Source organism: Corvus moneduloides, chromosome 3, assembly GCF_009650955.1.
Source record: "Corvus moneduloides isolate bCorMon1 chromosome 3, bCorMon1.pri, whole genome shotgun sequence".
NCBI lineage: Eukaryota > Metazoa > Chordata > Aves > Passeriformes > Corvidae > Corvus > Corvus moneduloides.
In genome coordinates this window covers 83,725,352-83,740,892 of record NC_045478.1, presented here as the reverse complement: position 1 = coordinate 83,740,892, position 15,541 = coordinate 83,725,352, and the positions used below count along the sequence as shown (strand labels likewise).

Genomic DNA, 15,541 nt, shown 5'->3' with positions numbered 1-15,541 from the left:
AATACTGTTTTAAATAAGAATTTACGGAGCTTTGCTAACCTTGCTAAAGCCATACAAAGACTGTGCCAAGAATCTTGGAATTTAATTGCTCTGCCTGTGGTGGACTGTCAATGATATATTGATGAAAACACCTAGAGATACGGCATATGTTGCTGCAAACAAAAATACTTAAGAAAAATGCAAATAGTACCTCATTGTCATATTTTCCTGTTTGGTGTCTTGTTGGTTTGGGTTTTTTTTCAGAAAAAAAAGGAAGAAAAATCTACTTTGAAGAACACACAAAAATCTCTTAGTACTATAGTGAAGCTAACATAAAGCAATAGCTAATGGACGGAACACAGTTAATCCTCTTTTTCACATGAATGCTACAGAAGGATGAAGGTAGGTTTCACAAACTACTCTAAACTGCAGAGTGCCCTCAATGCTACTTTTCAACTGCATAAGCATATTAGAAAGTAATTGCCAGTACAATCACCTAAATATTTAACTGAAGTAAAAACATTATGGCTATTTCTGTAATTTCTTGGAATTATATGCAAATATTAAAAGAATGTTAGGTTAGAGAAAGGAATTAGAAACTCAAAAAACCTCAATGGAGATTTTTAAAGTAGCCCAAGATTTTACAATGTCCTTTTCATAACTGATAAATGTTTCCATTGTGTGATCTCTCGCTCTTTCCGATGGTCAAAGACTTACATTTGACCATCCCTGCAATTTGTAAAAGACAAAATCAGAAACTAAACCAATTTCTTGCACAGCTTTAATTGGAAAATTATTTCACCCACCCAAAGATACATGTGAAATTCTATTTTAACAACTTTCAGAATTTGCCATACAAAAAATAAAATAGTATCTTGAGTTTTGGTATCACCTACAAATGTCTAGTATTACACAAAAGTGCATGGTAGGCTTTTATGGCTTTAAAAAAAAAATCTAACTTCTGAAAGATAATCAGAATTTAATGTATGGATACATTCTCAAAAATTTAGAGTTATCATAGAAATGTGTATCAATATTTTGACATGATGAAACAGAACAAATTTCTTATATTATGCTTCTTTTAATGTTACCCAGAAAGAGGATTTTAGACAAGTTTTTTTCCTTAATTTTTCTTTTTCTTTTCTTTTTTTATGGTTGTCCTGGTTTTTTTTTTTTTTTTATTAGGAAGAGACCTTAACAAAAACACAGTAAATTCTCAGGGACAGACAACTTTTCCTGCAGTCTAGAAATACTTAGAGTTCTTGATAATCCTGGTGGACACAGGTCCCAGAGATAGGTGCTGTTTATCCCAAAAAGCTCAGCTATTCAGCAAGTTTTACCCCTTTGTGGTACTTCATGTAGTTCAGTTAGGTCTTCTGATGCTTCCTGAGCCCTACACAGGAAATACTGGGACACGAATAACCCTTTTCCATTCCGTCTTACTGCTAGGATAAAAAGTATACTTTCGCGGCAGATCTAGTTTCAACAATGAGCCTTTGGGTTTCAGCTTCACAGTTAACCCAAGCTGGCTATGACAAAGCACTAGGTTACACAATTCTGTGCAGGACATCTGTCAGTCATTTCCATCTGGCTTGGGATCAGGGATCAGCCACTGGCCCTCTTGTATTTAGCAGTACAGACACACACTAGGGGTCTGCACTTCAGTAAGCCAAATCATTCCCCTTGCCCAGTGAATTTTTAGAAGGGACAGGAGAACCAGCCACTTTTGAGTGGCTGAGTCTGCACCCTCGCTGCAAAATGCTGATGTACCAATTTGACAAAGACCAATATTTGGGTTTTTTTTAATCTGTACCCAGGAGCCAGTTTGAAAATATACCAGAAAGGATGCTTCCAAGAGCAGCTCTTTCCAGAAGACATACTATATGAATCAGTACAGAGTTCAAGTGTCCTTTCCAATTTCTCTCTTTTGACCAACAACTACCATTTCTCAATTTGCTTTACACTTTCACATAAAATATCTCCTAATCAGTAGACAAATGTGTTTCAGTTAATTCTTCACTACAGTGGTAGCTGTCCTTTTCGGGCAATTGGTTTTTAATCTATGCATTTGCAAGTAAATGGATATTCTTGAATGTATGTGCCCAAATACCACATGCAAAGATGGATTACAGCATTTCAAACTACAGTAAACACAAACATGAGAACAGATGCATTTTACTTTGATTTACAGAGCACACACCAAGAAGTTAATTTCTTCAGGAACATTCTGTCCCCCTCAAAAATCCAGCTCTTTCCCTGGCTCTTGAATACATATTAGCAGAAAGTATCTACACATTTATGCCACTATCTTGAGCACTCCAGGTTTTAGTTGGAGCTTAAGCAGTCAGATTTCCACGTGCAATATGACTAAGGTACAAAAATATGAACTGCAATTTTACCAGCAAAACAAATAGCACACCTGAAAATATGACCCATTTTTCACCATGTTACCAGGGAAAAAGCCCAGCCTTTAAAAAGGAAAATGAACAAAGAGAAAGAGGCTCTTTGGAAGTTATAAGTACTGAGAAGCACTGAGACTGTACATCTCTGACAGTTTTTGTTGTACTTACCTAATATCTGTGCATGTTATACATGTGATACAGCGACTGTTTGTTGTAATGAGGTTCAAAGCCACAGATGTTTCACTGTCAGCGGTTGGGTGTGCTCCACATTTAAAGTAAAACTCCTGAAATATTGAAGGAGAGATAAAGAGAAGATTACATACCTGCTGCTCATGTCCTTCCTTTATCTTTGGGTAACTGACATTTGAGAGAACAGACAAATCACCACTGCCAGCAGCAAAGGAGGACAATCATTAGGAAAGGTTTACAAGGGATCCCTTGCAAAAATACCAGTCTAGGTGTGTATTATGTTCAGTGCATTTCCTAAAAAAGACTATATCAGTGTGACACATTCTGTGATCTTCTGGATTTATAGACAAAAAAATCACTTCATCTAGACTTTCTCTAAGTATAGTCAAAGGCAAAATACTAACCAATTTCAATATGCATTAATATTGCCGCTATCTTTTCTTGTTACAAATATTACCGTTTTCTGAACTTTACAACACAGAATTTTAGCCCTAAAACAGTGAAGTCCAGCCTTGCTTTTGTGATGTTGGAAATATTTAAGATACAATTTTACCATCATAATAAAGGAAAGCTCTAGCTCTCTTGGAGCCCATATTACATTTGCAAGAATACAGTGTTTGAATCAAGTTTCTTTCACCTCTTAGACTGCCTTCATTAGCATAACACTTTTCACACAAATGTGTGTTTTGTTCTCTTTTCCACTGCACCCCAGGGAAGGCCATATGAACCATACTATTCTTTGATAAGATTTTGCTACAAGAAATTGTTCTAGGCATCCAAATCACTCTAAGCATACGTAAATAAAAGCAGTCTGAAGACACATGCTTTGCAATAGGAGCCACAGATTAAAGTCTGTAATTTCTTTGTTGCTATGAGATCTTCTTTCCAGTAACAAATTGTGGAGGTTTGTAATGAAAACGTAGTATAAATAAAATGTGAATAGAAGGTAAGGGTATAAAAACATTGTAAGAAAGGATAAGAAGGCATAAAAGAATGACAGTTGTTGACAATATCAAGATACTAAGATCACAGTTTATTCTCAAGAAACCTGGCCATGGTGAAAAAATGCTAAGAAAACAAGGAAAAAAATCCAAATGAACTGCAGCAAGAGAAAAAGAAACCAAAACAAAACAGTGAACGAATCAGCAGCACTTCCTAATGACTCCTGAAGGTGGGATGGGATGAAGGAAAAAAAAATTACAGCTACTGTCAACTTTTTTAGGATGAAAACATCACATCCAGGCCTCAGTATTAGGAACAATCCAAAAGCCATGAAAAAGACATGCTAGGTGTTTGCTAGTGTCACTCCAAGTTCCTACCTAGACTATGTGGACATATATTGTAGCACTCCCTAATACATGAGTAAAAGAGAATGTGTAGATGAATGAGAACGAAAAAACCCAGTTTTCTTTAATACAAAATCCCCTTTTCCTCTCTACAGCTTTTCATGGAGATTTACTGCAATACTGTACCAGAAGCAGTCCAGACAGAATCTCTTACTTTCTCAATGACTACAGCCTTGCAGTAGGGAATTCTTTGTCTGCAAAACGGCTGTCATTTACTGCTTTGATTTTTTTTCTTCAGTGATGATGATCATTTAGCTATAGAGTGTATTTCTACATAAGACAAAGCCAGTACCATGCAGTATTGTGCCACTCTATGGTGGAATCTGGTAACTGGGGTATGAGAAGTATTAATGTAACCTTCCTCCTAGGTTAGTCACTCCTGTTTCTCACAGAAACACTGATATAGGAAATAGATTCAACAATATACTCATAGCCCGCTATAAGTGAAAGGCACAGTGCCTAAAGCATGTCTTAATAGCAGTTAAGAGAACTATGTGGCAAGAGCACAGTTTAAAGGGAAGCCTACCTTTCAAAGTAATTGTTCACAAGACTTTTGAAGTATAGCCCTGTACATGTTTATACACAGCTAAATTATATTTGTGTCCTGTTTCATAACATTAGGAAGTAGTCCTAGGCAAAAAAGTATGCTTAAAGTCATCCTTAGACAAGAATTCAGACTTTCCAAGCATTTCCTCTTGTTCGAGACACAGATATATACACACAACTTTTAAATATCAGCTTAACTGGAGGAATTTCAGTTTCAAATGAGTCAATGGAACTACACATTCATCCGGAATAGATGCTAACCTTACACAATCTGTAACTTCAATTTATTTTCAACCTTTAAAAATGTATCCATTGATCTTTTTATTATTTGCTAATAGGTTTTGGAGCTTCAGTTTCTTTGCCCTTTAATTTGAGTTTACTTTTGTTTGAATTAAATGTTCAGAAGGATTTATTTCAGTGCAGAAGAAGATATAGATTTCCTTGCTTCAGTACATCTTCTGCATATAGCTAAAAGAATATTGGCAACTCACAATTACAGAACAGGTAAACTATGGGCAAGCAAACATACAAAAAAAAAAATTTTGCTAGAAGTACTTATCCACTATAATAAAACCTTATCTGGGTCACAAACAGAGTAATAAAGGTATTAAGCTCTGGACCAATTGAAATAGATTTAGATCTTTTTTTGTCCCTAATGAGCATCTGTTTGGTGATTCCAATTGCTTTTGATAATACTTCATGATAGTTCTTGTCATGAAAGGTACTTATTGAAGAAGGTTAATAAAGCTATGGAATTCTTATTCCATGGAAGGACAGACAGCGACGGAAAAATAGTCAAGAGTCTTGTGCTACAGTCCCAAAATACTTCTGCTATATCATTAGGAAAATTACTTCTCAATATTTCTGTTTGGCCCAAACATTGCTTTAAGGAAACTCCTCTAATTAAATTTATTATGTGCTTCAGTGTTGCTGAATTGAGAACATTATAGAATGTGAAAACACTGTTTAAAATAACAAAAGAAAAATCTTGCCACTTTCCAAAGCTATTCATTGAAAGACGCTCTGCTTGACTAAACTGCAATTAAAGAAATAGTAAATCTTAATATAAAATACAAACAGAACAGAGGGCTCATTAAAAATACAGAAAAGAAACCCCTCAAGATTATGTGTCAAGTCTTTTTTCAGAAGAAATCCTGAAGATTAAAGAATAAAAGAGTTATTCATAACAAATATGTCGAGATTAGCAGTATACCCTTGGAAAATCAAACTGTATCAACCCACACAAAGTACAGTTCTACACAATCAATACAATAGTCTGTCTCTGGAGGTCTGAGACCTCAGTGCTGTGCTGGGAGTTCAGAAGTACAGGGAGAGATGGGAATCAAAACCACAATATGCTGAGTGCCTCACAGTTCTGCAGTAGGGTGGACTTCATTTCCACATTTTTTTCTTTTTTTCTGCAGTAATACACATTCCATCTGTTTAAAAGCTTTTAAAAGTCATGAAACCAATTACACTTCCAGCTGCATATAAAATTTATGTTGCCTGGTTTTGCACATTGCATAAATACATAATCCACAAGTATTTATTTCTTACATCTACCAGATTTAACTTAACATGCTTTTTTATGCCAGGGCATATACCTATGAAGTTATCACTACAGATAACCCATCAGCACAAGTTACTTCTCAATTACTTCCAGCAATGAAATTACTGAAAGCAAAATATAAGAGGGAGGAGTGTAGCCACTTCTCACTCTTCAGCCTTGCATTTCACTGGGCATGTAAAGGTAGCTATTCTTTTATTTACTCTTTCACCCAGTGTATGGTAGCCTAAGGAGGGAAATGTGCTGGATTTTTTAATCCAAATAATTTATGTGGCAATGTTAATCTCTGAACAGGTGTAGAGACCTAGGAGCCAGCCAATTTAGGACTAACTCTAATTTAGCCTCAAACTGTAAAATTCATACAAGCAGTAGTTACTTTTTAAGGTTGATATTGAAATGTCTCTAAACTTATGCTGTATGAGACAGTACTTTCCTAATTTCGACTTCATAATAAAAAAACCCCTCAAACCTTACAGAATAACACAGAAAGAATAAGCAAAAATCCTTGCAGTCTACATCAGTATCTGGCTACTTCTAAAATATTTTAAAATAGAAGAAATTATATTATTCCTCCTTTCTGCACATGTGTTTTTAGGTACAAAAACTCTTTGATGATTGTAAGTATTGCTGTTCAACAATGAGTAAGGATGTCAAGGAAATACTGCAAAAGCTGAGACAAAATTAAGTGCTTCTCTTAGTTTTAAAAGTGAGTAGTTTTATGGACACCTTCTACTGCAGTGAATACCTTTAGATCATTTTCTTGCCTAAAGGCATAGGTCCCATGAAATTGTGAACATTCTATTTAACACTATAAATGTCTTCCTTTTGGCAGTGTATCTGATAGATTGTTATTGAGAGAAGGGAGCAGGCATCACTCTTACATAGTCTGTCATATTCTTCACTGTTGTTATCGCTTTTGTGTCACACAACATCATAAAAAGTGCACAAGGGAAAAAAAGGTTCAAAGACACATGGTCAATGCTAGCTACTTTTTATGAAACTCAAGAAGAAAATGGTCAAATTTTTCAAAAACCCCTCAATCTTCATTGATATTTAGTAAAAGTCTGTCTCTGTAAACTCTGTCTTTTCAAACAAACCGGAGGTTTACATACCCCTAACTGCTGATGATAACTGAATTTTCTTCTATATGGTCAAGTAACCATCATAAGTAAGATCAAAGTCATACACAAACCATCAGGGGGAAGGCAGTCTGAAAAAGGCCTAGAAGAAACTTTACTCTTTTGATTCATGTTCTCAAGTCCAGTTTGCTACACTGTTAGAAAAAAACCCACTAGTCTTTGCTAAGTACCACCAAGATAGCCTGCACCTTGGCTGGTGTACAACATATACACATAAAAATACACGTTCCTCCCCTTGCTTCTCATTCTGTTCTGTGTAAGTTGACTAACCTAAGGAAGCCCAGCCAGATTTCTTATTCCCATTTCTTAATAAGCTACAAAAGAAGGTGAGAGCCTTATTTTTCCGCCTGAATCACCCACACATGTTTATTTAGGACTGACAGGCAAAGCCATTTATGAATATGTTTTATAGCAATTGAAGGTATGGCTTTAATTTTTTCAAATTATCAGTAAACTTAAATCTCATTTCAACTATAACATCATAGTTATCCCCGTGAGAGAGAGAAAATGTCAATGCTATTTTGGCACATCCCTGTGATAATGATTCATTTGCTTTTGAAACTGAAAAATTTAGTAGATATTCAGTAGATCTGGGGACAGATTGAAAGAAACTCATTTCAGAACAGCTGTGGAATCAAATATTTCTTCTGGGATGTTCTGGGAAAGACTGGACTTAACTCTGTGCAGAGACATCATCAGGTTTCCACATCCCAGAACTACAGGCAGTGACTTCCCAAGCCGTAGAAATATCTCAAGGACGAAAAAAACCAAACCTAAAACATCACTATTCACAGGTAGAACAGGCACTGCTTTTAAAGTTACATAAGTAAAAAGTGTCAGAACTACACTGGCTAACTAGTATGAGGAAGGTTGTACAGACAAAGAGCAACTCTGAAAGATTTAAGACCTCAATGATTTCATGATAGACTCGTGAATGCATTACATACACAAGACTGCTCCACTTTCTTCTGTGAGCCAACAGTATTTTGACTAGCTCTGGTTACTGGAAGATATCTTGCTCAAAATAGTGACAGTTCCCCCATGCACCTCACCAGATACTACCAAGAACCTCAAATCAGGTACTGAGCATAGTAAGCCTCACCTAATATGATTTATTTGGTGACTGCTGCTCTGCATGGTTTGGCTTTGCTAAGCAAACACTGAGACCCAAACAGCTGTTAAGATAAAAGGGAGAAAATTATTACCCATATGTCAAATTCTTGCAGTAGAGCTGGGTTTATGGCATAAAAACTACCTAAATAAAACAAAAGCATTCCTATAGCTAACTACATTTTAGACAAGCAAATTCTTCTGCCTCCTCTATGTTTGGAGTTCCTTGGGAACTGCTATTGCAATACTTGTAGATGAGAAGCTAACCTTAGGCTCTGCTCCCGTCATTAGCACTATTTTCTTTTAAGATGCTCTCCATTCAAGAATATTTTTCTCCTACTCGAGATTCCAATCAAAATCAAACCTTTTCTCTGTGGATTTCCTGTGATTCTTAAACTTGATGCTTGATCATGATACGAGTGATGTAAACACCATTCCAGAGGGCAGCTGACTTCCCTAAACTGAAAAATGCAGCTTCCCCTGGGCACAGCTAAGTGGATCACCTCCTAGGCAAACAAGGGATAAATACAGCCCTCATGCCTCAGTGGTTAAGGACAAACAAACAGTTAACTCATTTTAAAGGGATAGAATTTATGCATAGTATTAAATCAGCATTCAAGCTGCACTGTGTTGGTCCTTAAGTCAGTTTCAATGTTAAAGAAATAAATTAATTGATCACTACGAACAGTATAATAATGCATGTGATTAATAGCTAATTTTCAATTAAGATTGAGCAGAAAAAATACTGAAGGTTATTAAGTGACAGCAGATTTGAAGTTCCTTAACATAGATTTTAGGAATGCTTCAATGCAACTACTAAATATGTTGCTCACTCTAATCATTCACATACCAACACTAAAACAAATCTCTAAAAACGTTACACTCAGACAACATTTCTTCACCACAAAAAAGCCTCAAAACTTAAAGTAATTTTTCCTGTTAGACAGAGAAGATCCTGTAAAAAACTCAACACCTGATCTCAGACCTAAACATTCAGAATAGAATCAGAAAAATCAGCAAGAATGAAAAGACAAGCATGCCACCAAACCCAGCATCTTTTATATACATTTCTACACAAATTTCCCTATCCCTTCCACTTTCAAATTCACAGAAACCCTGTTGCTGAACATGCCAGAAATGGCAATTCACGGACACTGTCAAAAGTGTGAAGTTCAAAAGAAGTGTCTTTATGGGACACAAGGAGAAAAACTGATATTCCAAAAGGGATCAAATGTTATATAATAAGCCTTGCTAATATACTCTGGATAACTAAGCTGACCTCAAAGACAAGTTGAAACACCTTCTGATGCAAAGAAAGGCAATAAAGTTTTAATATATTAAATTTAAATATCTGTAAGTACTATATACTTATTTAATTTGACAAGAGACAAAAGCAGCATAAAAGGGTAGAAGAAATACAAACATCTCTCTAGTATCTGCTTTCTGACCGAACCCCCTTGCCCTTCTAAAAATGCCTCTGGCTAAGAAGAGCTGTTACTTGTAATACAAACTCTTTAGGATGAGTATCCTTTGTCAACTCTTCACCCAGGCTCGGTCTTGGTAAAAACATCAACTTTGACCTGTGTGAAGGATGGAGGATGGAGGGAGTGAACTTTTAAAATTATTATTGCATTCTTGAGACAAGTAGCATTCAGGGGCAAAAATAGTATCCTCCTGCATTTTTTCAGACTTCCTCTTCTTTTCATCTATAACACTTGAAATCTAAATGTGTCCAGGCAACTAAAAGACACGTATTTCAGAGAAAGAAGTGTCAATATCTCTTATAATATCTCCTTTTAATTCTTGATTGACTTTAATCCAGTTCACATAAGAAAAACATTAAAAATATACAGTTCCACTTCTTTCTCTCAGAATTAAACATATTCACCATGCCTTTTATTCAGTAGAGAATATAAAAAAAATTACTGCATAATAATTATTTGAAAAGAAAGCCTTTGATATGGAACGTATTTGAGTGTAGCGGGATTATGGGATAGGAAATGTACATGCTATTCATGAACCTTTACAAGACCTAGTGTTTTAGTCCTGACCAAGTCACTGAAAACCAAGCTTCAGGCATATAAAAATGTATCTAAAACTCATTATAAATCATTTTCATGAGACATTTTCAGGGATAGGAAATAGTAATAGATTATTGTCATCATACCCAGATCCCACTTTTATCCACGTTCTTACACAAAAGGAACAAAAATCAAGCTAAAAAATTTCTGTTCATGTATTTATTCCCCTTGCCAAAGAAAAACATTTCTATCTCTCATTTTCCACAATTCATTGGAAGAACAGAGGTATTGTTCAAATTTTTTTAACAGGACAGCTATAGTACCATTCAGTTTTATTCAGATATCTAATGTGATATAACCAAGATTATTGATAATTGAAAAAAAGCTCACCTATCTATTGTCTGCATTAAAAACCCACGAAGTTATTGATTTTTATTAAAATCCAAAGAGAGAAGAAAGATAAGACTCAAATAACTGGCATGAAGGGTTATTAACTATACAAGTTTATAATGACACCTGGCCTCTGAATAGAACACGAAACTATAGTTTTCTAGAAATTTTCTGTACAAGGAAAGCAATAAGAAATGTAGTACCTATTATGCAATTTGCTTTTCTTGTCTACTAAAAACGACACAGTGGGAAAATAGAACACAAGTGCCTTGGGAATCCCTTAGCTGCTCCTGCCCACACAATACTACTTCAACCACACAAGAAATACTCTGTGTGAAAGTGACTTTTCACATTTTTAACAACATTTCTCATTTGCTTTGCTTGTCTAAAGGCAACCACACAACATACTTGTTTCATTTCTCTGCAAGTTGTGACTTTTGCTCAAACAGTCACTAAATCTGCTGTCATTCCTTCAAGTGAATGTGTACTTCCGTGACACCAACGCAGAACAGTCATCACAACTGAGTTCTTATCACTCATTTTCTCACAGTGTAGACAGAAATGAAGGCTGTAGGGCATTGTGTCTCCTTACAATTGATCTTTGCCTGGAATGTTACCTTGCAGTGAAATCAAAGGCCCTATAGACAGCCAATCCCCAGAAATGCATAACTAATAGGTCACAGGTACTGTAATGCCTGTGGCATGTAAAAATACAGTAAGATATTTTAAGTAAATAACTTTTCAATCAGAACAGCCATGCTTTCACATAACACAACATGAAAGCTTTACACATTCCTTTCTCTGAAAGAATGCAAACTCTCCCCTTTCCCTTCTTTGCTCCTAACTTTTTTATACACACATCTATCCAATGCAATCTCTGATCAACACTAACTTTTGGGCTGAACCAAGACTGCAAGTGTCAGCATGATTAAATTACCTAGCCCAGGAACCCATATTGTTCCATTGAATTTGTTCACCAGCATGTATGAAACAGATTATTTTGGAAAAATTCCTTTGAATTACTTGAGCCATAGAAGAAGTCTCAGTTTCAGAGTAGCTACTTACAATGTATTATAATCATCATATCCTGAACACTAGTGCTGATTTCTAGGACTAAAACTTTCCCATGAGCCTCTTTTAAAGTAGAATCCAACTGTCTAAATTTGTTATCAAGTGTTTCCTGTAGAGAATAAACCCTTTACTTTGAGCTTAATTTCCTCTGGCAATCAGATTTGAATTTTTATGTGAACAAAAGCCATGAAACGGGCTCAAGGAGGGAAGAAACTAGAATACTACATGATAGCAGATCCTCAGGCTGTGCTTCTTATGGCACAAAAAGTTGCTTGCAATTACAGGTTTGAGTGATTTGTTTATCTTCACCCATGTTAGCAAGCACTTAGGGTAAAGACAGTGAGCAAGGCTTCAAAATAACTAAAGAAAAAATCTAAAATGTACAAGAAACAGGACTCCTATACTTGAGCTATAAATATTGCACAGGTGACATTCAATAGTAAGGTCTCTCAAAGAAGCTTCAGCAAAAAGTCTGCAGCGTTAACAAATCAGAATGCCTAAGTAAACAACATAATTTCTTTAACTGTTACTTTTTCTTGAGTATTCTATATGACAGGAGTAATTCCATAGTCTAGTCTGTTAATACTGATGTGTTTCTGCAACATATGCCGTAGATTTCCATCCGTCTGATCCTGTCACAAGGGAAAAATTTAAGTTTTGTCCATACCTTGATACTGAAGGAATTGGGCAAGTTCAAAACTTCAAAAAAAAAGGTATTTTTAACCCAATAGCCATTTAAAAAAATGGCTGTTATTTTTGGGTTTAGGTTTTCAGCCTTTAACTAACATCACCTATGTCCTAGAGCCTCACATCCATCCATTAACCATTTAGATGATCTACAAGTCTCTAACACAGCTAAAAGACAGTACTAAGACACCTTTCATTTAACACTATGGCTGCCTCAGGGGGAGCATCAGTATTTATGTGATGATACCGGGCAGACAGGATTAGGCTGCAATACTACAGGAGTGGCTCTTTGCTTCATCTCTGTGTCTTCAGCTTTGAAAAATTGGACAGTTTGTTCTGTCATCTTTCCAAAGCCTGCCATAAATCAGGATATGAATAAGAACAAACCAGCCAAGACTGCCCAGTTATGATGGAAACAGTGAGAGGAGGAGAGAGAGGAAATGACAGAAATGTAATTCTGTCCCCCTGTACAATGTATGTTTGCCTTGGAAGATTCAAAAATGTTTGGCATCTTCTGCATATTCTTTGAATAGACAGGGGGGTTTTTTTAGTTCTATTTACCACCCAGCAGTCTGTGGCTTTTCTTTTGATGCATGTTCTTTGTCATGACAATACAGTTAGCACACCTACAGCTATGCTGTCCTTAAGTTTTAATAGAGTTCTACTGAATTCTTAAGTGTTTATGCTCCTTATATTTTCCTTTCTACAAAAATGCTAAAGAGTGGGTCTTGTGTCCTTCCAGAGGTAATGCCTAACCCACATAGAACAAGACACATTATTATACTATATTAAGACACTATAGCATTTGAGAAAATTCTGCAAAGTTTTACCAGTAATTATTTTTTCAGGTTTGTTCAATTGCCAGAGTTGATGAGGTTGGGTGTAATTTTAGTAAATTTAGATTTTTTTCCTTTCCCTTGGATTCCTGGTTTAAATCTTTTCTTCTGCATGGACTGAAAAGACAGATGGCATATTTGTGCTGCAGCAAATAAACTGAGACTTAAAACAAAAAGCAACCAAAATACCCTACATGATAGCCAAAACATATGATATGCAGAAAAAGGAGCAATTATGCTAAATATAATCACATGAATACACTAACACTAATAGTTGATTCATATTGCCATCTTCCAAGAAGGGGAGAAGACTATGCATATATTTAGTTAATTTTATTTGTTTCAGCTGAGTAAACTCTGTATATAACTCCCTGCACAAGGAACATTACAATATTTCTTCCACTTCTGTGCAATGAGAAAAAGAGGTTTTATTGGCAAGATAAGTATTTTAGACAGTGTTTTAAAAAGCAAAATTTGAACTATGACATCTAGCAGAAACACCTCACAAACTTATGAAATACAAATATATGTCCAGTGTTTTACATGACTCACACATTAAAAAACCCAAACATACACAGTGTTGCTATGGAGTCAAATATATCCCTATCTAATAAAATGGCACTATAGACTAAACTCCTGCAAAAGCTTTCCCCAGATGTTCTTACAGGTTACTAGATGCTCTTGAAAGTTACAGAGGGCTGCAGGAAATGAAGTGGGTAGAAGGGACAAAGAGAAAATCCATCAAAAAATCCCACCAAGCCCACTCTTGTCTTTGATTAATCTTGCATTGAAAAATCTTTAAAGTCTCTGCAGAAAACTGATCGTTTTCTGGCATTTAGTTTTATGCTGTCATCCTTTTTTTCAAATATGTTTTCTATATGTAATATATACAGATGAGCCAGATTCAATATATATGCAAGATGAGCTAGAAAACATAAGTCACAGTGGGGAATTCATTAGCTCCTGTATAATTTTGTTGGGAAAAAAATAAATCTATGTTTGCATACTCTTACCTATAGTTTATAGCATAAGAAATCTGAAAAACGCAGTAAATAAGTTAAACAAGCATTTAACACAAAAACCATATTTCATGTACATACCAGCACAGAAGAAGACAACATTTCTCAGTAGATGACAGCACGGTGTCATCTTTGAAAAGGTATTTTGCATTATTAAAGCCAGAAAGATATGGACATTCTTCCTTTGAGATAATTTAATGCATAGATATACTATCTAGTGTAGATGGCCGTTTGCATAACTTTAGTATAATGCTGATGAAGCCCTGATAGACTGTTTTCACTAATGTGACTTAATTTGCTTTTTCTAACAAACCATTGTCTATTTACATCGTCTTCATTGTAAAAACAAGCAGACCCCCCCCTCCCCCATGTTTTTTCTAAATTAAAAAAATCCAGAAGAGAATAAGGCTACATCTACACTAGCAAACAGTTTATTGTTAATCCAAGAGCATTTCAGGGTGATTGAACACAGTCATCCACACACTTGCAGGGTTAGCAATGTCCCTGACATGCTTTAGATGGTGCCAACCATCACCTTGCCCAGGCAGAGTTAAGGAACCGGCACACCCAGGCACAGTCTGTGGCTCCATCCCTGTGTTCGGGACTGAGAAAACTTACTAGCTATAGATAAGCTATGGCCTTCAGGCATGAGGAATTTTATCAGCAATACTTGACCTTGTGGACCTCCTAGAAACACTAAATGGGGCACGGTTTTGCAGATCTCTCTACTTCTGGAAACATATTACCTTCCTAACTGCTGCTAATTCCCAGTCCAGTTTCCTCTAGTCTTCTAATCAGCCAGGTAACTGACAGCAGGACTCTTTTACCCTTCTCCATTGCTAAACAGTTTCTGCTTCATGATTTTTTAAAGTAGATTTCTAACTGTATAAATAGCATATAAATTCATACTCAGTCAAAAGAATTTACTTTAATAGAAATTCATGCCCTCACTCTGATAAAACAGTAATTTAGTTTGAAAATGTACTAAAAACAGGTTTACACAATAGCAGAATCTTTAAAAGAGCATGAACAGCTCTTGAATGATTTCCCCAAACAATATACATTAATTTCTGCATCTGACATGTCTAAAATTATTTTTATTGTAAGATCTGTCTTTAAACTTTGACCATTTTAGTTTGTAACTTGAAAATTACCTCAAAAATCTATTTAAGAAAAAAAAAGAAAATAACCCTTACAACTTTTGTATATTACTAAACAATTTTACTTTATGTACGGAAA

At 35.5% G+C, this 15,541-nt stretch overlaps 1 protein-coding gene across 2 annotated transcripts in view; it reads right to left on the bottom strand.

Moving 5' to 3' along the window:
* Nucleotides 1–15,541, bottom strand: part of PRKN (parkin RBR E3 ubiquitin protein ligase) — a 711,187-nt gene that overhangs the window by 365,729 nt on the left and 329,917 nt on the right. For both annotated transcript variants that reach the window (XM_032102474.1, XM_032102475.1), the window contains one exon: nt 2,550–2,665. In XM_032102474.1, the coding sequence (XP_031958365.1) occupies nt 2,550–2,665 (116 nt within the window). The remainder of the gene's footprint in view (nt 1–2,549; nt 2,666–15,541) is intronic.